The following is a 25142-nucleotide window of genomic DNA, read 5'->3' on the forward strand; positions in this document are numbered from 1 at the left end:
ACATAGTCCCCCCCCATTTTAGGGGACCGAAAGTATTGGGACAAATTCACTTATTGTGTATTAAAGTAGTCAATAGTGTTGTATTGGGTCCCATATTCACAGCACGCAATGACTACATCAAGCTTATGACTCTACAAACTTGTTGGATGCGTTTGCTGTTTTGTTTTGGTTGTGTTTCAGATTATTTTGTGTCCAATAGAAATGAACGGTAAATAATGTTTTGTGTCATTTTGGAGTCACTTTTATTGTAAATAAGAATAGAATATGTTTCTAAAGACTTCTACATGAATGTGGATGTTACCATGGTTACGGATCATCCCGAATGAATCATTAATAATGATGAGTGAAAAAGTTTGACTACTTTATTACACAATAAGTGAATTTGTCCCAATACTTTTGGTCCCCTAAAATTGGGGGACTATGTACATGGATGAAAATACCCTCAAATTAAAGCTAACAGTCGGCACTTTCACCTCATAGTCATTGTATTTTTTTCAAATCCAAAGTGCTGGAGTACAGAGCCAAAACAACACCAAATGTGTCACTGTCCCAATACTTTTGGAGCTCAGCGTAGGTTATAGTGAATAAGAGCTAGATACCTGTAGAGAATACTACTGAATCTTCATATTTCAGTCCAGTGTTCAAAACACTGCTCATCACTCCATCAGAGGGAGTTTTTATTTTTTGTCAAAGTGAGCGATTTTATGACATCAGAGAGGAAGAGCATGGTGAAGGGGAAAGGAGGATGAAGGAGGGGTACAGATTTTTTTTTTTTTTTTACATGGGACAGGTCTGGAGCAGCCCATTCTGTTCAGAAAGCTGTGGGACAGGTCTGGGGCAGGCCATTCTGTTCAGAAAGCTGTGGGACAGGTCTGGGGCAGGCCATTCTGTTCAGAAAGCTGTGGGACAGGTCTGGAGCAGGCCATTCTGTTCAGAAAGCTGTGGGACAGGTCTGGAGCAGACCATTATGTCCAGAAAGCTGTGGGACAGGTCTGGAGCAGTCCATTCTGTTCAGAAAGCTGTGGGACAGGTCTGGAGCAGTCCATTCTGTTCAGAAAGCTGTGGGACAGGTCTGGGGCAGGCCATTCTGTTCAGAAAGCTGTGGGACAGGTCTGGAGCAGACCATTATGTCCAGAAAGCTGTGGGACAGGTCTGGAGCAGTCCATTCTGTTCAGAAAGCTGTGGGACAGGTCTGGAGCAGTCCATTCTGTTCAGAAAGCTGTGGGACAGGTCTGGACCAGTCCATTCTGTTCAGAAAGTTGTGGGACAGGTCTGGAGCAGGCCATACTGTTCAGAAAACTGTGGGACAGGTCTGGGGCAGGCCATTCTGTTCAGAAGGCAGAGGGAGGTGACCTCAAGTCAGTTAAGTCACTACCTTGAGGAGCCAGACAGACCAGCCCTCTCCTCTTTGTCCCTCCCCAAACTGTCCTGTCCTCTCCCAACAGCACCCTCTGGTGTCTGAAGGTGGTAGGTCAGGTCACTTGGTGAAGGCAGCCACCACCGCCCACAGCAACTCATTGGCGTTGGTCTTCATGCTCTCCCCCTCTGGCTCCAGGTCCAGGAGCTGCCGTACTCTCTTCATGGCCAGGTCATACTGGTCGTCCAGCAGGGGGGCGAAGGCATTCTCCAGGACATCAGACGAGTGGGCCAGGAAGATGAGGGCCAGCATCCGTTTGTCCATGCGGTGCGGGTCGTTGACCCATTTCTCCAACACGGCCTCCTGAACCCTCTTGATGAGGCGTTGTTTGATGTTGTTGTTGGTGAGAGGGTGCGTGGTCATGTCGAAGAGGAGGAAGTTCTGTTTCTCCGTGGTCAGCACGCCCTTTTCCACCAGGTTCTTGGCCAGGCGCTCCCTCACGTTCCTTAGCTGGTAGTGCAGTTTCAGAGGGTTCCACGTCTCGCCTGCAGGGGGGGAAGGGGAGAGAGAGAGGTGTTAAGCGCGCTACAGAGTTCAAAGCATCGTGGTTGAATGTGACATATGTCCGCAATTCGATAACAACCAACCTTCCCACTAATGAAAATCACATTGTAGGACATTTAATGAATTTATTAGCAAATTATGGTGGAAAATAAGTATTTGGTCACCTACAAACAAGCAAGATTTCTGTCTCTCAAAGACCTGTAACTTCTTCTTTAAGAGGCTCCTCTGTCCTCCACTCGTTACCTGTATTAATGGCACCTGTTTGAACTTGTTATCAGTATAAAAAGACACCTGTCCACAACCTCAAACAGTCACACTCCAAACTCCACTATGGCCAAGACCAAAGAGCTGTCAAAGGACACCAGAAACAAAATTGTAGACCTGCACCAGGCTGGGAAGACTGAATCTGCACTGCAATAGGTAAGCAGCTTGGTTTGAAGAAATCAACTGTGGGAGCAATTATTAGGAAATGGAAGACATACAAGACAACTGATAATCTCCCTCGATCTGGGGCTCCACGCAAGATCTCACCCCGTGGGGTCAAAATGATCACAAGAACGGTGAGCAAAAATCCCAGAACCACACGGGGGGACCTAGTGAATGACCTGCAGAGAGCTGGGACCAAAGTAACAAAGCCTACCATCAGTAACACACTACGCCGCCAGGGACTCAAATCCTGCAGTGCCAGACGTGTCCCCCTGCTTAAGCCAGTACATGTCCAGGCCCGTCTGAAGTTTGCTAGAGTGCATTTGGATGATCCAGAAGAGGATTGGGAGAATGTCATATGGTCAGATGAAACCAAAATAGAACTTTTTGGTCAAAACTCAACTCGTCTTCTTTGGAGGACAAAGAATGCTGAGTTGCATCCAAAGAACACCATACCTACTGTGAAGCATGGGGGTGGAAACATCATGCTTTGGGGCTGTTTTTCTGCAAAGGGACCAGGACGACTGATCTGTGTAAAGGAAAGAATGAATGGGGCCATGTATCGTGAGATTTTGAGTGAAAACCTCCTTCCATCAGCAAGGGCATTGAAGATGAAATGTGGCTGGGTCTTTCAGCATGACAATGATCCCAAACACACCGCCCGGGCAACGAAGGAGTGGCTTCGTAAGAAGCATTTCAAGGTCCTGGAGTGGCCTAGCCAGTCTCCAGATCTCAACCCCATAGAAAATCTTTGGAGGGAGTTGAAAGTCTGTGTTGCCCAGCGACAGACCCAAAACATCACTGCTCTAGAGGAGATCTGCATGGAGGAATGGGCCAAATTACCAGCAACAGTGTGTGAAAACCTTGTGAAGACTTACAGAAAATGTTTGACCTGTGTCATTGCCAACAAAGGGTATATAACAAAGTATTGAGAAACTTTTGTTATTGACCAAATACTTATTCTCCACCATAATTTGCAAATAAATTCATTAAAAATCCTACAATGTGATTTTCTGGAAAGAAAAATCTCATTTTGTCTGTCATAGTTGACGTGTACCTATGATGAAAATTACAGGCCTCTCTCATCTTTTTAAGTGGGAGAACTTGCACAATTGGTGGCTGACTAAATACTTTTTTCCCCCCACTGTGTGTGTGTATATATACAGTGAAGAACAAGTATTTGATACACTGCCAATTTTGCAGGTTTTCCTACTTACAAAGCATGTAGAGGTCTGTAATTTTTATCATAGGTACACTTCAACTGTGAGAGATGGAATCTAAAACAGAAATCCAGAAAATCACATTGTATGATTTTTAAGTAATTAATTTGCATTTTATTGCATGACATAAGTATTTGATACATCAGAAAAGCAGAACTTAATATTTGGTACAGAAACCTTTGTTTGCAATTACAGAGATCATACGTTTCCTGTAGGTCTTGACCAGGTTTGCACACACTGCAGCAGGGATTTTGGCCCACTCCTCCATACAGATCTTCTCCAGATCCTTCAGGTTTCGGGGCTGTCGCTGGGCAATACGGACTTTCAGCTCCCTCCAAAGATTTTCTATTGGGTTCAGGTCTGGAGACTGGCTAGGCCACTCCAGGACCTTGAGATGCTTCTTACGGAGCCACTTCTTAGTTGCCCTAGCTGTGTGTTTCGGGTCGTTGTCATGCTGGAAGACCCAGCCACGACCCATCTTCAATGCTCTTACTGAGGGAAGGAGGTTGTTGGCCAAGATCTCGCGATACATGGCCCCATCCATCCTCCCCTCAATACGGAGCAGTCGTCCTGTCCCCTTTGCAGAAAAGCATCCCCAAAGAATGATGTTTCCACCTCCATGCTTCACGGTTGGGATGGTGTTCTTGGGGTTGTACTCATCCTTCTTCTTCCTCCAAACACGGCGAGTGGAGTTTAGACCAAAAAGCTATATTTTTGTCTCATCAGACCACATGACCTTCTCCCATTCCTCCTCTGGATCATCCAGATGGTCATTGGCAAACTTCAGACGGGCCTGGACATGCGCTGGCTTGAGCAGGGGGCGCTAAAGGATTTTAATCCATGACGGCGTAGTGTGTTACTAATGGTTTTCTTTGAGACTGTGGTCCCAGCTCTCTTCAGGTCATTGACCAGGTCCTGCCGTGTAGTTCTGGGCTGATCCCTCACCTTCCTCATGATCATTGATGCCCCATGAGGTGAGATCTTGCATGGAGCCCCAGACCGAGGGTGATTGACCGTCATCTTGAACTTCTTCCATTTTCTAATAATTGCGCCAACAGTTGTTGCCTTCTCACCAGGCTGCTTGCCTATTGTCCTGTAGCCCATCCCAGCCTTGTGCAGGTCTACAATTGTATCCCTGATGTCCTTACACAGCTCTCTGGTCTTGGCCATTGTGGAGAGGTTGGAGTCTGTTTGATTGAGTGTGTGGACAGGTGTCTTTTATACAGGTAACGAGTTCAAACAGGTGCAGTTAATACAGGTAATGAGTGGAGAACAGGAGGGCTTCTTAAAGAAAAACGAACAGGTCTGTGAGAGCCGGAATTCTTACTGGTTGGTAGGTGATCAAATACTTATGTCATGCAATAAAATGCAAATTAATTACTTACAAATCATACAATGTGATTTTCTGGATTTTTGTTTTAGATTCCGTTTCTCACAGTTGAAGTGTACCTATGATAAAAATTACAGACCTCTACATGCTTTGTAAGTAGGAAAACCTGCAAAATCGGCAGTGTATCAAATACTTGTTCTCCCCACTGTATGTATGTGTGTGTGTGTGTGTGTATGTGTATATATATATATATATATATATATATATATATATATATATATATATATATATATATATATATATATATACACATACACACACACATATATATATATATATATACACACACATACACACATTTATGGAAATAATAATTGTGTCCTTCAAACTTTGCTTTCGTCAAAGAATCCTCCATTTGCAGCAATTCCAGCTTTGCAGAACTTTGGTATTCTAGTTGTCAATTTGTTGAGGTAATCTGAAGAGATTTCACCCCATGCTTCCTGAAGCACCTCCCACAAGTTGGATTGGCTTGATGGGCACTTCTTATGTACCATACTGTCAAGCTGCTCCCACAACAGCTCAATAGGGTTGAGATCCGGTGACTGTGCTGGCCACTCCATTATAGACAGAATACCAGCTGACTGCTTCTTCCCTAAATAGTTCTTGCATAGTTTGGAGCTGTGCTTTGGGTCATTGTCCTGTTGTAGGAGGAAATTGGCTCCAATCAAGTGCCGTCCACAGGGTATTATGGCATGGCGTTGCAAAATGGAGTGATAGCCTTCCATCTTCAAGATCCCTTTTACCCTGTACAAAATCTCCCACTTTACCACCACCAAAGCACCCCCAGACCATCACATTGCCTCCACCATGCTTGACAGATGGCATCAAGCACTCCTCCAGCATCTTTTCATTTGGTCTGCGTCTCACAAATGTTCTTCTTTGTGATCCAAACACCTCAAACATCGATTCGTCTGTCCATAACACTTTTTTCCAATCTTCCTCTGTCCAGTGTCTGTGTTCTTTTGCCCATCTTAATCTTTTATTTTTATTGGCCAGTCTGAGATATGGCTTTTTCTTTGCAACTCTGCCTAGAAGGTCAGCATCCCAGAGTCGCCTCTTCACTGTTGACGTTGAGACTGGTGTTTTGCGGGTACTATTTAATGAAGCTGCCAGTTGAGGACCTGTGAGGCGTCTGTTTCTCAAACTAGACACTAATGCAGGGTTCTTCAATTCCGGTCCTGGAGGGCCGAAACACTTATGTTTTTTATTTCTACCTGCTAGTTAATTGCACTCACCTGGTGTCCCAGGTCTGAATTAGCCCCTGATTAGAAGGAGAGGATGATGAACAGAGGTGTTTCGGCCCTCCAGGACCGGAATTGAAGAACCCTGCACTAATGTATTTGTCCTCTTGCTCAGTTGTGCACCGGGGCCTCCCACTCCTCTTTCTATTCTGGTTAGAGACAGTTTGCGCTGTTCTGTGAAGGGAGTAGTACACAGCGTTGAACGAGATCTTCAATTTATTGGCAATTTCACGCATAGAATAGCCTTCATTTCTCAGAACAAGAATAGACTGAAGAGTCTCAGAAGAAATATATTTTGTTTGTTTGTGGGACAAAATTCCTCCTGAGATGTGTGCAAACCTGGTGGCCAACTACAAGAAATGTCTGACCTCTGTGATTGCCAACAAGGGTTTTGCCACCAAGTACTAAGTCATGTTTTGCAAAGGGGTCAAATACTTATTTCCCTCATTAAAATGCAAATCAATTTATAACATTTTTGACATGCGTTTTTCTGGATTTTTTTGTTGTTATTCTGTCTCTCACTGTTCAAATACACCTACCATTAAAATGATAGACTGATCATTTCTTTGTCAGTGGGCAAACGTACAAAATCAGCAGGGGATCAAATACTTTTTCCCCCTCACTGTATGGTCATTCGCAGCACAAACAGATCTTAAACTAATTACACTGTCTCTTCTGCAGGATCAGAATACCCTTAAGACAAGACAAGGCCCAGGTCTGAATTAGCCCCTGATTAGAAGGAGAGGAGGTCACCTTTAGGCTGCATGACGTTGTGGGACTTTTATTTTATTTTATTCTAATACTAACGTCCATTGGGATATTCCAATAACCGCCACATCCCTAACACAAGTTGAGCTAGCTAAGACCAACTAGTGTTCTGCAGAGATAAAGACACAGTAGAAGAAGTCAGAAGTTTACATACACCTTCGCCAAATACATTTAAACTCCGTTTTTCACAATTCCTGACATTTAATCCTAGTAAAGATTCCCTGTCTTAGGTCAGTTAGGATCACCACTTTATTTTAAGAATGTGAAATTTCAGAATAATAGTAAAGAGAATGATTTATTTAAGCTTTTATTTCTTTCATCACATTCCCAGTGGGTCAGAAGTTTACATACACTCAATTAGTATTTGGTAGCATTGCCTTTAAATAGTTTAACTTGGGTCAACCATTTTGCCACAACTATGGAAGTATGCTTGGGGTCATTGTCCATTTGGAAGACCCATTTGCGACCAAGCTTTAACTTCCTGACTGATGTCTTGAGATGTTGCTTCAATAGAGCCACATAATTTTCCTTCCTCATGATGCCATCTATTTTGTTAAGTGCACCAGTCCCTCCTGCAGCAAAGCACCCCCACAGCATGATGCTGCCAATCCCGTGCTTCACGGTTGGGATGGTGTTCTTCAGCTTGCAAGCGACCCCCTTTTTCCTCCAAACATAACGATGGTCATTATGGCCAAACAGTTCTATTTTTGTTTCATCAGACCAGAGGACATTTCTCCAAAAAGTACCATCTTTGTCCCCATGTGCTGTTGCAAACCGTAGTCTGTTTTTTTTTATGGCGGTTTTGGAGCAGTGGCTTCTTCCTTGCTGAGCGGCCTATTCTGTCGATATAGGACTCATTTTACTGTGGATATAGATACTGTTATACCTGTTTCCTCCAGCATCTTCACAAGGTCCTTTGCTGTTGTTCTGGGATTGATTTGCACTTTTCGCACCAAAGTACGTTCATCTCTAGGAGACAGAACGCGTCTCCATCCTGAGCGGTATGATGGCTGCGTGGTCCCATGGTGTTTATACTTGCGTACTATTGTTTATACAGATGAACGTGGTACCGTCAGGTGTTTGGAACTGCTCCCAAGGATGAACCAGACTTGTGGAGGTCTACAATTTTTCTTCTGAAGCTTCTAAAGCCATGACATAATTTTCTGGAATTTTCTAAGCTTTTTAAAAGGCACAGTCAACTTAGTGTATGTAAACTTTTGACCCACTGGAATTGTGATACAGTGAATTATAAGTGAAATAATCTGTCTGTAAACAATTGTTGGAAAAATTACTTGTGTCATGCACAAAGTAGATGTCCTAACCGACTTGCCAAAATTATAGTTTGTTAACATGAAATGTGTGGAGTGGTTGAAAAACGAGTTTTAATGACTCCAACCTAAGTGAATCTAAACTTCTGACTTCAACTGTGTGTGTATATATATATTATATATATATGGCTGTTTGGTCTTGTATTTCAGTATTGACAGCCAGTAGACACCATGTTTATATCGCAGAAGGCAACACATTAGTTGATCATGTTGTGAAATGGAAGTTCTGTTGGTCGTGAGCAACTTGGATATATTTATTGTCTTAAGGGGGAAGGTGTTACAGGCTTTGGTTTTTCTATAATATAACTGTAATAACTAAACACAAATGTATCCAATACAACTACTACAACTACTACCAATACAATCACACAGTTAGAATCAAAACTCAAAACACAACCACTACTGCCACCTAGTGGCTGAGACCACTCTGTTAGTAGCTAACCTGTCTGTTTGGTGGTTAGCCTGGCTGAGACCACTCTGTTAGTAGCTAACCTGTCTGTTTGGTGGTTAGCCTGGCTGAGACCACTCTGTTAGTAGCTAACCTGTCTGTTTGGTGGTTAGCCTGGCTGAGACCACTCTGTTAGTAGCTAACCTGTCTGTTTGGTGGTTAGCCTGGCTGAGACCACTCTGTCAGTAGTAAACCTGTCTGTTTGGTGGTTAGCCTGGCTGAGACCACTCTGTTAGTAGCTAACCTGTCTGTTCGGTGGTTAGCCTGGCTGAGACCACTCTGTTAGTAGCTAACCTGTCTGTTTGGTGGTTAGCCTGGCTGAGACCACTCTGTCAGTAGTAAACCTGTCTGTTTGGTGGTTAGCCTGGCTGAGACCACTCTGTTAGTAGCTAACCTGTCTGTTCGGTGGTTAGCCTGGCTGAGACCACTCTGTTAGTAGCTAACCTGTCTGTTCGGTGGTTAGCCTGGCTGAGACCACTCTGTTAGTAGCTAACCTGTCTGTTCGGTGGTTAGCCTGGCTGAGACCACTCTGTTAGTAGCTAACCTGTCTGTTCGGTGGTTAGCCTGGCTGAGACCACTCTGTTAGTAGCTAACCTGTCTGTTTGGTGGTTAGCCTGGCTGAGACCACTCTGTTAGTAGCTAACCTGTCTGTTTGGTGGTTAGCCTGGCTGAGACCACTCTGTTAGTAGCTAACCTGTCTGTTTGGTGGTTAGCCTGGCTGAGACCACTCTGTTAGTAGCTAACCTGTCTGTTTGGTGGTTAGCCTGGCTGAGACCACTCTGTTAGTAGCTAACCTGTCTGTTTGGTGGTTAGCCTGGCTGAGACCACTCTGTTAGTAGCTAACCTGTCTGTTTGGTGGTTAGCCTGGCTGAGACCACTCTGTCAGTAGTAAACCTGTCTGTTTGGTGGTTAGCCTGGCTGAGACCACTCTGTTAGTAGCTAACCTGTCTGTTCGGTGGTTAGCCTGGCTGAGACCACTCTGTTAGTAGCTAACCTGTCTGTTTGGTGGTTAGCCTGGCTGAGACCACTCTGTTAGTAGCTAACCTGTCTGTTTGGTGGTTAGCCTGGCTGAGACCACTCTGTTAGTAGCTAACCTGTCTGTTTGGTGGTTAGCCTGGCTGAGACCACTCTGTTAGTAGCTAACCTGTCTGTTTGGTGGTTAGCCTGGCTGAGACCACTCTGTTAGTAGCTAACCTGTCTGTTCGGTGGTTAGCCTGGCTGAGACCACTCTGTTAGTAGCTAACCTGTCTGTTCGGTGGTTAGCCTGGCTGAGACCACTCTGTTAGTAGCTAACCTGTCTGTTCGGTGGTTAGCCTGGCTGAGACCACTCTGTTAGTAGCTAACCTGTCTGTTTGGTGGTTAGCCTGGCTGAGACCACTCTGTTAGTAGCTAACCTGTCTGTTCGGTGGTTAGCCTGGCTGAGACCACTCTGTTAGTAGCTAACCTGTCTGTTCGGTGGTTAGCCTGGATGAGACCACTCTGTTAGTAGCTAACCTGTCTGTTTGGTGGTTAGCCTGGCTGAGACCACTCTGTTAGTAGCTAACCTGTCTGTTTGGTGGTTAGCCTGGCTGAGACCACTCTGTTAGTAGCTAACCTGTCTGTTTGGTGGTTAGCCTGGCTGAGACCACTCTGTTAGTAGCTAACCTGTCTGTTTGGTGGTTAGCCTGGCTGAGACCACTCTGTTAGTAGCTAACCTGTCTGTTCGGTGGTTAGCCTGGCTGAGACCACTCTGTTAGTAGCTAACCTGTCTGTTCGGTGGTTAGCCTGGCTGAGACCACTCTGTTAGTAGCTAACCTGTCTGTTCGGTGGTTAGCCTGGCTGAGACCACTCTGTTAGTAGCTAACCTGTCTGTTCGGTGGTTAGCCTGGCTGAGACCACTCTGTTAGTAGCTAACCTGTCTGTTCGGTGGTTAGCCTGGCTGAGACCACTCTGTTAGTAGCTAACCTGTCTGTTCGGTGGTTAGCCTGGCTGAGACCACTCTGTTAGTAGCTAACCTGTCTGTTTGGTGGTTAGCCTGGCTGAGACCACTCTGTTAGTAGCTAACCTGTCTGTTTGGTGGTTAGTCTGGCTGAGACCACTCTGTTAGTAGCTAACCTGTCTGTTCGGTGGTTAGCCTGGCTGAGACCACTCTGTTAGTAGCTAACCTGTCTGTTCGGTGGTTAGCCTGGCTGAGACCACTCTGTTAGTAGCTAACCTGTCTGTTCGGTGGTTAGCCTGGCTGAGACCACTCTGTTAGTAGCTAACCTGTCTGTTCGGTGGTTAGCCTGGCTGAGACCACTCTGTTAGTAGCTAACCTGTCTGTTCGGTGGTTAGCCTGGCTGAGACCACTCTGTTAGTAGCTAACCTGTCTGTTCGGTGGTTAGCCTGGCTGAGACCACTCTGTTAGTAGCTAACCTGTCTGTTCGGTGGTTAGCCTGGCTGAGACCACTCTGTTAGTAGCTAACCTGTCTGTTCGGTGGTTAGCCTGGCTGAGACCACTCTGTTAGTAGCTAACCTGTCTGTTCGGTGGTTAGCCTGGCTGAGACCACTCTGTTAGTAGCTAACCTGTCTGTTCGGTGGTTAGCCTGGCTGAGACCACTCTGTTAGTAGCTAACCTGTCTGTTTGGTGGTTAGCCTGGCTGAGACCACTCTGTTAGTGGTAAACCTGTCCGTTCGGTGGTTAGCCTGGCTGAGACCACTCTGTCTGTTAAAGTGTGGCTCTAACACACTCACCGCTGAGCAGCTCAATCCAGCTCTGCACCGTCTCTGGGGGCTGGGTGTCCTTTACGTGTTTCAGAGCCTCGTCCAATAGCACGTCTCCCGTCGGAGCATCTGACTTACAGATCACCTGGGAGACACAATACAACCGCACAGTCAGAACCTGCAACAGCTTTAGCCAACTATATATAGAACACACTCGGAACAAAAACAATACTGCCATTCAATACAGATCACCTTGGAGATGAGACAACTACAGTCAGAACACAACTTCTAGGCTAAATACAACAGTCAGAATAAGCAGAAGAATACTTTGTCCATTGATTCACTAACTGTAAGTCGCTCTGGATAAGAGCGTCTGCTAAATGACTAAAATGTAAATGTCTTAATGTATTTTTGCATGCAACCCTCCAGCGGCTCGTCTGCTTCCCTAACTTGCCTATAAAACTATATTGCCATTCAGTGAGGAAGATGCCTTCTAACCTCAGTCCACTACGAAGAACTGCGGTTGGCAGAAGTGGCAGATGGAATTCAAACTAGACCCTAGGCCATTGGCTGACACGCGCTGATTGATCTCAGTTTAGCGTATGCACTTAAGTGTCAGGTTGTATTGACCGGCAGTCCGTCCTCTGGAAGTGACATACAATAGTAATCCTGCTATGTGGAGAAATAGGTAGTCTCGCCCCCAATAGTTCCCCCTTGTGGCAAGGTATGGGATGCTCATACTCACCAACCAAACCCCTGTGCTGCTCCTAGTCTGTCATCGGTGGCATGTATTCATGGATGCCAAGGGAAGCCAGGCTTCTCCCAAAAATGCACCAAAAATAAATACTAATTTGTCTCTCTGTGTTCCATAATTTTCCTTCAATTCGCAAGAGGCTGAATGTATCTCACAGGAGAAAGCATCCAAGCACAGCAACCCTTTGTCTCTCTAAAATGTAGGCCATCTATCTGATGCTGTCTGGTCCAAACCAGTATGGCATTGTTGCCGCCCGTAGCATTTGAAGGCAAGGGAAACCAGCGACCATCTGGTCTCCCTTGACAAACAAAGTATATAAAAATTAGCCAAATCAGCTTTGAGCTAAACTGAGCGCGCTCAACTGTGAATGGTCCTGGCGGAAAAAAATGTAAGTGTCAAGGGAAGCGAGCTTGGATTTGGCTTCTCTCCTATCAAAATCGCTTTGAGAGCATTCATCATTAACAGAAACATGAAAGAGAGGAGGATGGCATTGGCGTCACTCTTCTACAAGTAGGGTGAGTCAACATGTTTTTCTACTAAACAGAAATCAGAACCATGGACAGCCACATCATATTTAGCTTTATGTTCATTGGACTAAATCGTTTTTGGTATCTTTTAGTTGTCACGTTGAAATGGTGCTGGAATAGTGGAGGCAGCTCCTGTTTTCTTTTGCAACTTGAGGTAACTCTCCGTGGTTCTAAATCAATAGTTGTTTAGTGGTTCCGAACCTGCTCTTCATTTCCGGCTCTGAACTGAGCTGAGCAGCTCAGGAGACCGAAACCAGACCCTTCTGCAAGTCAGCAGACCACCTGGTGATCTGCATGTGTATATCCCAAGAGGAAAGTCAGGAATTGTTACTCTTTGTAACAAAGAGAAAATGGCGCCAAGTGCGCAAAAGGACATTTAAAACACGCTTTCTTCTCCGTAAAAAAAACTGAGGGACTCATGACATGTTGATTTAACTTGAATATCTTTCTTCTGATTTTCCTGTCATTAAAAAGAAGAATTTACTGTATATTTTGCTGTAACATACAGAGAGTGTAAAGGAACCACGGTCGTTGTTTGAACCCTACAGGCTACGTTTTTCATCATCGGGAATGAAGTGAAACTGTGAACACCTGTTAGTCTCTTAGGTTTTATCATAAGAACATCGCCATGCAGAATCCTTACAATCAATGTGGCGGTCCCAATGACACCGTCCGGCCATTAGAGCCCGCCTTCTGTGAGTCTCCCTATAAATTAGAGGCCTTTACTTACCAGAAATTAGAATCAAGTTCCTTAAGACGAGGCCACGTCCGTGGGACAAAATGATCCCATCTCCTTGGAAACCCAAAACTCCGATCGAGGAAGCCTTATGCAGCTCATACAGATGAATCACCTGAGAGGAACTTTGCCGAGAAACCCTCTGCTCACTCACGACCGCTGAGTTTTATCTTTCCGTAAGGGGACCCGAAACATTCCACTGCACCCTAGTGCCTTAAAAACTTCATCTCTTTGGACTGAATAGAATTGAGGACTGAGTCCGAGAGAGAAAGAGAACGGGCCCCTCCCGTCTCGCAACAACCGACATCGTCACTTTTGAGAGAGAACGACGGGCTCCTATGCGTGAGCTCCGATGAGGGAAGAAGCTTCTTCGGCTGCAAGTCCAGCTGCCGGGACCACTGACCTTTTCCATGTTTCATCTCAGTCATAATGGAAACCCAACTGAATCAGCTAAAAATACACGTAAATCACGTACATCATTGCATTTGATTTCCCTTTGGGTGACCCTGTGTCTGTGTAAAAGTGGTGGCAGTGGCTGATCACTGTAAGACTGTTAGTCGTAATGACATATCAATAACCAATACTGTCCTGGCTCTGTCCACGGCGGGTGTTAACCTGTAACCGGGCCAGTTTACCCCATGATCAGGGAACATTTCGTTTCACGGCTGGGAAGTTTTACTGATGTAGTCTCTCAACACTTCTCCTGTTCTCACAAATAAGAATTTCCAATTCTCCAAAGTGTTGCCTGTGAGTAGGCTACATAAGCCTACTCAATTGATCTGTAGAGTTCCCCACGTCAATGATTGTACTGCGTTTTTCCATTTGTACCTTGGGTCTATTAAGACAACTGCACCTTCCTCATTTTCAATCTATGTTAAGTCCAGTAATAAAACGTTGAAGTAAATCCGTTGTTGCATTGAAGTCCTTAACGGGCGATTGGATTCGTCTGAGAGCTCGACAACATAGTAAATGAACTGTTGATTAGGACTATTGTTGATATAGTATTAAATGGTATAAAACGGTTAATGATAACTACTGATAGTTAATTCAAGGGGTCTCTATATCAAAACCCTTAAATGGTTCCCCTCTTAGATTTATTTGAATAGGAAACCAAATTAATTAAATAAATTAGAGCAATTATTCCAGCAATTAAAAATCAGTAAATGATCTTGAATATCCATAGGCAAAAGTCACAACACTGGCAACACACACTTTCGAGAGTTGGTCAGTTTGGTCAGGATTCCCTACCTTCCTGGCGAGCAGGCTTTTCCTCCTCATGCCACAGGCCTCCAGGTGTAGGCGTCCTCTGATGGCCAGCTCTATCAGCATGCAGCCACGCAGCCCTGACGAGATGCAGTCGTTCCAGAAGGACGTATAGCCCTGAGGAGGATGAGGAGGAGGAGGGGGAGGAGGAGGAGGAGGAGGAGGACAGGGGTGAGTGTGTATGTGTGTGTGTGTGTGTGTGTGTGTGTGTGTGTGTGTGTGTGTGTGTGCATGCAGCCACACAAGTAAGACGAGATTCTGTCTTACTGTTCTTTAGTTACCCCCCCCCTTCTCCTCTCCTGATCGTAGCATTTAAAGGCTATTTTCATTGACAAACATTTAAGTAGAGGCAGCGCCAATAGAGGCAGCGCCAAAACTTACATTCAATTTACATGACCTCCTTGCTTTACCTTTCGTTTTGGCTGGCGACGTGACATTCCTGCACTGCAGCTCCAAATGTACTGTAAATATCAGTATCTCTGTAGCCACAGATGAGCTAGCCAGTAAGCATGCAAACTTACTATTCAACAACGCCAGCAACTTTTCCACTAAAACATATTAAGATACACTCTCGAATAAAGCAACCAAACCATATTACACACTTGAATAATGCAACAATTCCAAGCATGTGCAGACAATGAAAGGCTTCTATTTTCTCGTTCGTACGTGCATTAGCTAAATGTACACATTACTTACGTACGTTTACAGTTCTTATACAAATACAAAAGTACAGTTTCAGCATATTAAAGTTACCTTAGAACAAACCAAGCTTCATTTGATCAAAATCACAGAAGTCATTATATGAGGTAAATGCAAAATTGTGACTGGAAACGTTGATAATTCCCCCCACACAAACACTCACTCCATCAGTTGCTCACACATACATTTATACTGACTCTACACACCCACTCACATACAAGCTGCCTCTACTCTGTTTATCTTATATCCTTACCCCTACATGGTATAATATCCTTGTATGCAACAATGTCTCATTGATCATTTAATTTAGAAAAAGCATTTTCAGTGTTAAAAATAGGCCTATTTTCACTTTTTTATTGACGAGTCACTGGTGCTTCCTGCTTTAGTTTTTGCTTGTAAGCAGGAATCAGGAGGATAGAGTTATGGTCAGATTTGCCAAATGGAGGGCGAGGGAGAGCTTTGTACGCGTCTCTGTGTGTGGAGTAAAGGTGGTCTAGAGATTTTTTTCCTCTGGTTGCACATTTAACATGCTGGTAGAAATGAGGTAGAACGGATTTAAGTTTCCCTGCATTAAAGTCCCCGGCCACTAGGAGCGCTGCCTCTGGATGAGCGTTTTCCTGTTTACTTATGGCCGTATACAGTTGCAGTCTTAGTGCCAGCATCGGTTTGTGGTGGGAAATAGACAGCTACGAAGAATATAGATAAACTCTTGGTAGATAGTGTGGTCTACAGCTTATCATGAGATACTCTACTTCAGGCGAGCAAAACCTCGAGACTTCCTTAGATATCGTGCACCAGCTGTTGTTTCCAAATATACATAGACCGCCACCCCTTGTCTTACCAGAGGCTGCTGTTCTATCCTGCCGATACAGTGTATAACCCGCCAGCTGTATGTTATTCATGTCGTCGTTCAGCCACGACTCGGTGAAACATAAGATATTACAGTTAATGTCCCGTTGGTAGGATATACATGCTTCTATTTCGTCCACTTTATTATCAAGCGATTGTACGTTGGCCAATAGTATCGATGGCATAGGCAGATTAGTCACTCGTCGCCGGCGCCTTACCAGACACCTCGATCTCCTTCCGCGATATCTTATTTTCTTTCTACTGCGAATGACGGGGATGAGGTCCCTGTCGGGTGTCTGGAGCAAATTCCTCTCTTCCGACTCATTAAAGCAAGATTATTTGTCCAGTTCAAGGTGAGTCATCGCTGTTCTGATGTCCAGAAGCTCTTTTCGGTCATAAGAGACGGTAGCAGTAACATTGTGAACAAAGTAAGTTACAAACAATGCGAGAGAAAAAAATAGCACGGTTGGTTAAGAGCCCATAAAACGGCAGCCATCTCCTCCGGCGCCATCTCTCATTTTGAGATACGAAGACGTTACTATAAATGAAATGAAACCGTTCCACAAAGATGTGTATATGAAAACCATAACTGGCACGCAGACTGGTATTCCACCTGCCGACTCCTCGTGTACCCTATTACCGGCAACTTCAGGAGAGTAACGGCAGAATCTGCGAAAGCCAGTAGGAGCGGGAGGAGGATGGTTGGGTCAGGTTAAGGTTTTTTTATTCTGGTTATCTTGATCTCTGGTTCCCTCGAGTCATTTGTGTCTTATTTCATCACACAGTGAGCTTAAAGCATCAGACAAGCTCAATGCATATAGTTAATTTGATTAAAAACATTGTGTAGAATGTGAAAGAACAGACAACTTATTTATGTCAGGGACAGCCCTAGTGTGTTGACTGATCGGGTAGGTGTCTTGTCTGTTTCATTAACAAAATAACAACATATTGATTTCATTTGGATGGTCAGCCATGGCTGCACAGACTCATAACATAGGCCTAATTAAACTCTAAATATGCTATTCTATTATTTTAAAAATACATTAGTCAATGTTGCTTAGGACCTGCCTAAACTAATTAATCATTGATTTATTTTTGATGGCATATATTCTCAATGGATTTATTCAAATAGACCCCACCCACATCTACCACTCATCCCCAGCATGCAGCAAGAATGTGCTAAAAATGGGCCTGTTTATAAGGGGGTCATATAAACGTGAAAAATGTGAAAGCAGTACTACACAAGCTTGCATTTTCACCCCATAAAATGTAGTGGAATTACACATCCTTTTGACCTCAGATTGGTGATGTTAGTATAAACGTTTATACTCATCACAATGACATGAGATTGCTTAAAAACAGATACATATCTTTGGTTTTGTACCGTTGATTTTGTCACACACTTAGAACCACTTGGAATGTAGAGTTAATGAAATGGCACTGAATATTCTCTCTATAAAAGTCATCGGCCACACACCAATACATGGATTTGATAATCAAACCATCACTTAAATAGCAGCCAACCGTAGTCACTGTTGATAACATATATGTTGTGTTGTGATAAGTTTCAGTTAATTAACAGAAAAAGTGGATTGTTACCTTTTCCGTGATGGCAGCCTCCCGAAACCAACATCCCAAAATATAGATATAAGCCTACTGTCAATTCTCATTAACCAACCATGTATAGGTTATTTCAAGTTTCCGTGTAGCCTTTGAATAGAGTTAGTTTAAAACGCTACACCCCAAACGTTTGCCCCCTGTCCTATTGATTTCAGTGTGACATCGATGGAGGACATTATCAAAGAAAGTGTTGGGTTACACTTGCCGCGTTGGCGACACACTTGAATCAAAATGTAGCTAGATGTCTTCTGCAGGTTGTGCTCTAACCAGTGATAAAAAAAAAATATGTCCAGTTTGAAGCCTGAGCTGGAATGATGAAGCTGGTTAACTTTAGAAAACCCCGAGTAGATGTAGTTTCCTTGTTAGGATACCCCTCAGGTAACTACCTACTGTATGTAGCTAGCTAACGTTAGCATTCATTCGATGTTGACAAAATGTAGCTAGTTACGGTAGCTAACGTTAGCTACTAACGGTTAGCGCCCGTTAGGTGAATTTTGTTTGAGATCTTTGAGTAACGTTAACTTACGTTACCTAACCAGCTAAATACTATAATAATATGGTTTTAGCAGCAACATAATATAATAAAATAAAATGTCATTAAGTTATACCTCGCGGTCCTTCAATCCCAACAGTAACACTTCTTCCATCAAAGTGAGTCGAGTTTCTTTGGAGTCTCCCTTGTCCTCCTCCTCCTGCTCTTCTCCGCGGCGGGGCTCGAAGTCCTCATCCCCGGACCCTCCGTCCTTGTCGGCGCCAGAGCTACGAGAGGCCTCGGTCCGCCTCTGCACTAGGCCGGAGCTCCGCTGTGTCAGGGAAGTCATATTTACAAGTCCTAACAACGTCAAAAGACGAAACCCCTCGCCTCGGACTCCTCACTGGCCGATATTTTTTAAACCACTTTAATTTGTACGACACATACAGCTACGGACGAGTGTTTTAGCACTGGTATTAACAACTATACTACAACCAATGTAGCGAAATAGAAACAATATTTTATTTTTTTCCACTCATCGTCCACTGGTAGTTTATCCAATATGGCGGCAGGCGATGACGAGAGCAGTGTATGTGCCGCTTGAGTTCAGCTTGAGCATTCCACAGGTAAAACCAGGCAGGAAAAATAGTGGAGATTGAGGTTCTTCTTCTGCTTCGGTATTATGTTATAGGTGCATGCCGCCACCTACTGTAATGGCAGTGTATCAGCCTACTATTTATTTCTCTAGTATGAATTCATTACACTTTGAAAAAAAAAATTTGCCCTGCCAACTAACCCTGCACCCATTAAACCTTCACCACTATTCCACTACTTTGGCCCTATCCGATCCTACTCCAGGCCAGCAGCCTGGGAGGATGGGACACTGTCATTGAAAACATAATAATAATAATAATAATAATAATAATAATATTGTAACTCTTCTGCTGTAAAATCTTGTACACCCAAGTACTTCTCAGCAGCTGCCCTCCTGCACACTTCTCACAACTAGGAATCGCCTGTGCTCGACTTGGACTGAAATAGGTACTGTTTAGCTGTTTAGCTGCAGGAGCTCCACAATACTTTTGCGCTAATATTATATAAGAGGGGCAGGAGCTCAAGCAGTAGAACATTTGAGGTGCTGGTACTTAGCTCCAGTGAACTGCCCAAGTCAAGCACTGGGAATATCCCTCCTACACACTGCTGCAACATGACCATAAGCTTGGCACCTGAAACACCATAGTGGGTTGGGAACAAAACCTCTAACGGGATAACCGGTATATCTTAACATTACTTTGTCAGGTAAAGACTCAGAATCAATACTCAAAAGGACATTTTATTCTGTTATATTCCATTCTTACTCTAAAGTATGTGTTTTGACTGTGATCGGGTAGGTGTGTCTTGTCTTTTTAATGAACATAATAATGGCCTCCAGAGTGGCGCAGCGGTCTAAGGCACTGCATCACAGTGCTAGAGGCTTCAATACAGACCCGGGTTCGATCCCGGGCTGTATCACAACCGGCTGTGATCGGGAGTCCCATAGGGCGGCGCACAATTGGCCCAGTGTTGTCCGGGTTAGGGGAGGGTTTGGCCAGGGGGGGGCTTTACCTGGCTCATCTCGCTCTAGCGACTCCTTGTGGTGGGCCGGGTGACTTCGGTCGTCAGTTGAACGGTGTTTCCTCCGAAAAAGGGGGTAAAAATACAAAAAACAATGAACTACTGATTTCATTTGGATGGCGCAGCCATGGCTGCACAGACCCATAACATAGACCTAATTAAACTCAAAATATGCTATTCTATTCTTTTGAAAATACATTTTATTTAGTCTTATAATGTTTCTTAGGACCTGCCTAAACTAATTAATAATGGATTTCCTTTTGATGGTGTATATTCTCAATGGATTTATTAAAAATAGACCCCACCCACATCTACTACCACTACTACCACTCGTCCCCAGCCTGTCGGCATTCCAGCACGGGACGTATAAAAGATGCAGGCAAGAATGTGGTAGAAATGGGCCTGTTTATAAAGAGGGTAGAAATGGGCCTGTTTATAAAGGGGGTAGAAATGGGCCTGTTTATAAAGGGGGTAGAAATGGGCCTGTTTATAAAGGGGGTAGAAATGGGCCTGTTTATAAGGGCAAAATACATGAAATACATCGGTGACATTTTGCAGCATATTTTTTTTAACCTGTTTTGTATCAGCCCAAATGTAGCCCACATGATACAATAGAGAGAAATAACTGTATTTTCATTTGCTTGGGGAAGATAAAGGCAATGCAGAAATACTTTCACAACCGAATGAATTTTAAACAGTTGTTTTTTTGTAAACATTACATTTACATTATTTAGCAGACGCTCTTATCCAGAGTGACTTACAGTTAGTGCATACATTATTCTTTTTTCATACTGGCCCCCCATGGGAATTGAACCCACAACCCTGGCGTTGCAAACGCCATGCTCTACCAACTGAGCTACCTCCCTGCCGGCCATTCCCTCCCCTACCCTGGGCCAATTGTGCGCCGCCCCATTGGTCTCCCGGTTGTAGCCGGCTACAGCAGAGCCTGGATTCGAACCAGGATCTCTAGTGGCACAGCTAGCACTGCAATGCAGTGCCTTAGACCACTGCGCCACTCGGGAGGTCAGATTGGTGATGTTAGTATAAAAGTTTATACTCATCACGATTGTTGAGATAATGGGCATACTGCCAACCCAGAGATGGCGCTAGCGGGGGCACCTATCTAGGGTAGATAAACAGGTGCATTATGAGTGTCTGATTAGGATGTCGTGACCTGAAACATACCTGAGTAAAGGATTGTGCTTGCATCTCATCTAACTCTCCGACGTGAGTATTTCACATACACATATTAACAAAGATGGCATAAGATTGATTGCTTAAAACAGATCAATGTCTTTGGTTTTTGTACTGTTGTTTTGTCACACTCTGGGATGCGCAGGACTTCGAACCACTTAGAAAGTGGAGTCAATGAAATGGCTTTGAACATTTGGGGCAGTATCTCTGTAAAAGTCACTGGCCACACACCAATACATGGATTTGACAGTAAAACTATCACTTAAATAGCAGCCAACCATTGTCACTGTTGATAACCTATGCCGCTTCGTGAGTCGTTTTAAGTTAACTAACAGAATCAAAACTCAAAAAGGACAGACGGTGACTCTTCTGTTTCACCACGCTCGCACCAGGCCTGCGTCATACCAAACGGCGGGCGTCACAGACACCGGGAATCTTCAACTTCAGTTGATCCACCCTCACTGCCACCCCGGTAATGTTGTGGAAAATAACCACTTTACTTTATTACAAATAAGGTCTTACAGAGTTTTTGTTGCATCAAGAAATGACTTTATTAAAGTTTCAACAAAGCCGATACCAGTCTGCAGAATGGCACCCCCCCCTTACGCTTTCCCTCCATCTTATATAGTGCCCTCTTCAGTTTCCCTCTCCTTTATTGCTCCGCCCACTTCCTTTGTCTCCGAGGGCGGCTAAACTTTTATTATGCACATAGAACTCCAACCAATCACTCACTCCCCTGTCTTGCACACACACTCATGTTTAGTTTAACCATGACAAGGCCCTAAATCCTTGAAACATGCACAAACCCCACACACACAGTGAAATGACCCAATTCAATTCCTGGCCCAGTAACGAAGAAATCTAACTCTATGCTCTTGATTAACCCAGTTCTACCTCAGAGTCCATTAAACTCTACAGTTCATTAATAATAATGGACCACAGTAAATCACTCCTTTCAATGGCACCCTGTTCCTGAGAGCAAAGCAAGTAACAGGTATTTTCCCCAGTTTCATGGCGTGGAGCTCCCCTTCCCTCTGGGCGGAAGAAACACACAATCCCTCCATCAGTGCTCAGACTGTCCGCAATAGGCTGAGAGAGGCTGGACTGAAGGCTTGTAGGCCTGTTGTAAGGCAGGTCCTCACCAGACATCACCGGCAACAACGTCGCCTATGGGCACAAATCCACCTTCGCTGGACCAGACAGGACTGGCAAAAAGTGCTCTTCACTGACGAGTCGCGGTTTTGTCTCACCAGGGGTGATGGTCGGATTCGCGTTTATCGTCGAAGGAATGAGCGTTACACCGAGGCCTGTACTCTGGAGCGGGATTGATTTGGAGGTGGAGGGTCCGTCATGGTCTGGGGCGGTGTGTCACAGCATCATCAGACTGAGCTTGTTGTCAATGCAGGCAATCTCAACGCTGTGCGTTACAGGGAAGACATCCTCCTCCCTCATGTGATACCCTTCCTGCAGGCTCATCCTGACATTGCCCTCCAGCATGACAATGCCTCCAGCCATACTGCTCGTTCTGTGCGTGATTTCCTGCAAGACAGGAATGTCAGTGTTCTGCCATGGCCAGTGAAGAGCCCGGATCTCAATCCCATTGAGCACGTCTAGGACCTGTTGGATCGGAGGGTGAAGGCTAGGTCCATTCCCCCCAGAAATGTCCGGGAACTTGCAGGTGCCTTGGTGGAAGAGTGGGGTAACATCTCACAGCAAGAACTGGAAATTCTGGTGCAGTCCATGAGGAGGAGATGCACTGCAGTACTTAATACAGCTGGTGGCCACACCAGATACTGACTGTTACTTTTGATTTTGACCCCCCCCCCCCTTTGTTCAGGGACACATTATTCCATTTCTGTTAGTCACATTTCTGTGGAACTTGTTCAGTTTATGTCTCAGTTGTTGAATCTTGTCATGTTCATACAAATATTTCTATAGAAAACGCGCTATAGGTTAGATTACAGTCAGATGGCATAGCGTATTCTTTTTGACAGGGTGTGCAGGATATTTTGGTGGTCTGATTTAGATACGTTTCTGCTTATAATTCCCGAACATGTTGGTCGGCTATTTGTTAGTCAACTTGTCTATAGTTAGATACACGCTGCTTCTCTTCTGTCGTTATATGTTGCCCTGGAAGACTAAATAAACCCTTGCTCACCAGAATGACGTCATAAATGAATGCTTCAATCTAGTTGACATCGGTTTCTCTGACGTCATAGTTGACAACGTAAGGTAAAGTTCTCTCTGTCATCTCTGCCTCTTTCACGGAGCAGACGTTCAGGGACCAGGGAGAAAATGCCAAAAAAAAAAAAAATGGGAAGGATTTCCTGTGCTAAATTTCCAAATGACATCAGTTTGACCAGTTGTAAGGAAATAGAATGCTGTGGTGAAAAAACAACCCAACATGTTTCTGATAAGAGTTCAGTTCGGCTTAGATGCATATTTGATGTGGTTGAAATACTAATCAGCTGATAAAGGTAAATTAGATAGCATCTGTAGAGGTGCTAACTGCACATTCGCATTCTCTCAAGATGCTGAAAGAAATCATATTTCTCCACTCCTGTTCCAGAGTAAAAATGTAGCTTACATTTGGTGGATCATTTTACAGCAAGAAATGCTCAATTCTGCAGGAGTTAATATTAAGGCTATGTGAGCGGTTATAAGCGTACAGTCAGTGTCCAGATTTCAGTTTCCATTTAACCCATCTTAACAGTAGGCTACAGTTCCCTTGACGTTCCATAGGCCTATTTGAAGTCCCGTCTCTTGTGACTGTCGAATTTGCACAGCGCCTCACAATCATCACACATAACGTAGCCGGCTCTGCTATCATCCTCTTTTACAACTTCACCAAATCTTTTCCCGACATTACTTTTCTGGCCCTCCCTTCTCTTTATTTTCAACTGTCCACTTTTCTCTTATTGAATTAAATGAGGCGTTGTCCTTTTTGCCTCAGTGGATTGACATGAACCTTTTTCTGCCTGTTACCAAAAGCATTTGGAGATTGGGGTGTTTTCACACATTCTCTCTCTCTCTCTCTCTCTCTCTGTCTCTCTGTCTCTCTGTCTCTCTGTCTCTCTGTCTCTCTCTGTCTCTCTCCCTCTCTGTGTCCAGACTGCTGCCGAGTACGCACTCACCTTCTGGACAGTAGCAGCATCCAGTGGATGGAATGAGCCGGTGCTTCGTACGCTATTCAGAAGAGGACTGCGCGAGAAGGTCCAGACAGAACTGGCCTGTTGAGACGACAACCTCACCTTGGATGCACTCATCGCGATGGCCATCCGTCTGGATAACCTACTTCGGGAGCGTCGGCACTCTCATCGCTTCTCTCCCTCCCTCAGTGAACCCTGGATCAGAGCCTGAACTCATGGAGGTAGGGGTCACACGCCTCCCCGCGACGCAGACAGCTGGGGCTCTGTCTCTATTGTGGTCAAGGAGGGCACCAGCTCCAGCAGTGTCCGGTACTTTCCAACTCGGGATCCACGAGAGCAGAGGGGACGGTCACGTGATCTTCCACCTCCTGGGGCAGGTGTGAGTATCTCCTCTTCATCACTTTCTGGCAAACCCTTTTTGGTGTCGATCACACTATTTGACTGTCCCTCATGTACTGTTTCTACAGCGCTAGTGGATTCCGGTGACGCGGGGAACTTTATTGACCAGACTCTTGCCTCCTCTCTTAACATCACCTCATACCCGCTCTCCTCTCCTTTCCCGGTTCAAGCCCTTGATAACTCAGCCATTAGGTTCCGGGACCATCACACACATCCCCAAACCACTCACCCTCACCGTGGAGTCCATCCATCAGGAGAACATCCCCTTCTTCATCACCAGTGCACCAGCTCACAAGATCATCCCTTGGCTTCAACGCCATAATCCCACCATCTCATGGTCGAGGATGAAAATCACGGACTGGGCACCCGAATGCCGAAGGACCTGATTTCCCGTCCCCTGTGGTTCCACGTCGGTTGAGAGTCCTGTGGTTGCCCCTTCAGC

General features: G+C 44.7%; 1 protein-coding gene across 1 annotated transcript; it reads right to left on the reverse strand.

The window, feature by feature from the left end:
- Positions 1–630: 630 nt before the first annotated feature.
- LOC311119177 (Golgi phosphoprotein 3-like) lies at positions 631–18961 on the reverse strand. The gene is made up of 4 exons (XM_084193915.1): positions 18481–18961; positions 14690–14821; positions 11455–11569; positions 631–1902 (listed from the first exon to the last, which is right to left on the reverse strand). The coding sequence occupies exons 1-4, from the start codon at positions 18691–18693 to the stop codon at positions 1478–1480; spliced, it is 885 nt and encodes a 294-aa protein (XP_084050041.1). The 5' UTR covers positions 18694–18961; the 3' UTR covers positions 631–1477.
- Positions 18962–25142: the final 6181 nt, after the last annotated feature.

This window comes from Coregonus lavaretus, assembly GCF_964263955.1.
Source record: "Coregonus lavaretus genome assembly, contig: HAP1_SCAFFOLD_3916, whole genome shotgun sequence".
NCBI lineage: Eukaryota > Metazoa > Chordata > Actinopteri > Salmoniformes > Salmonidae > Coregonus > Coregonus lavaretus.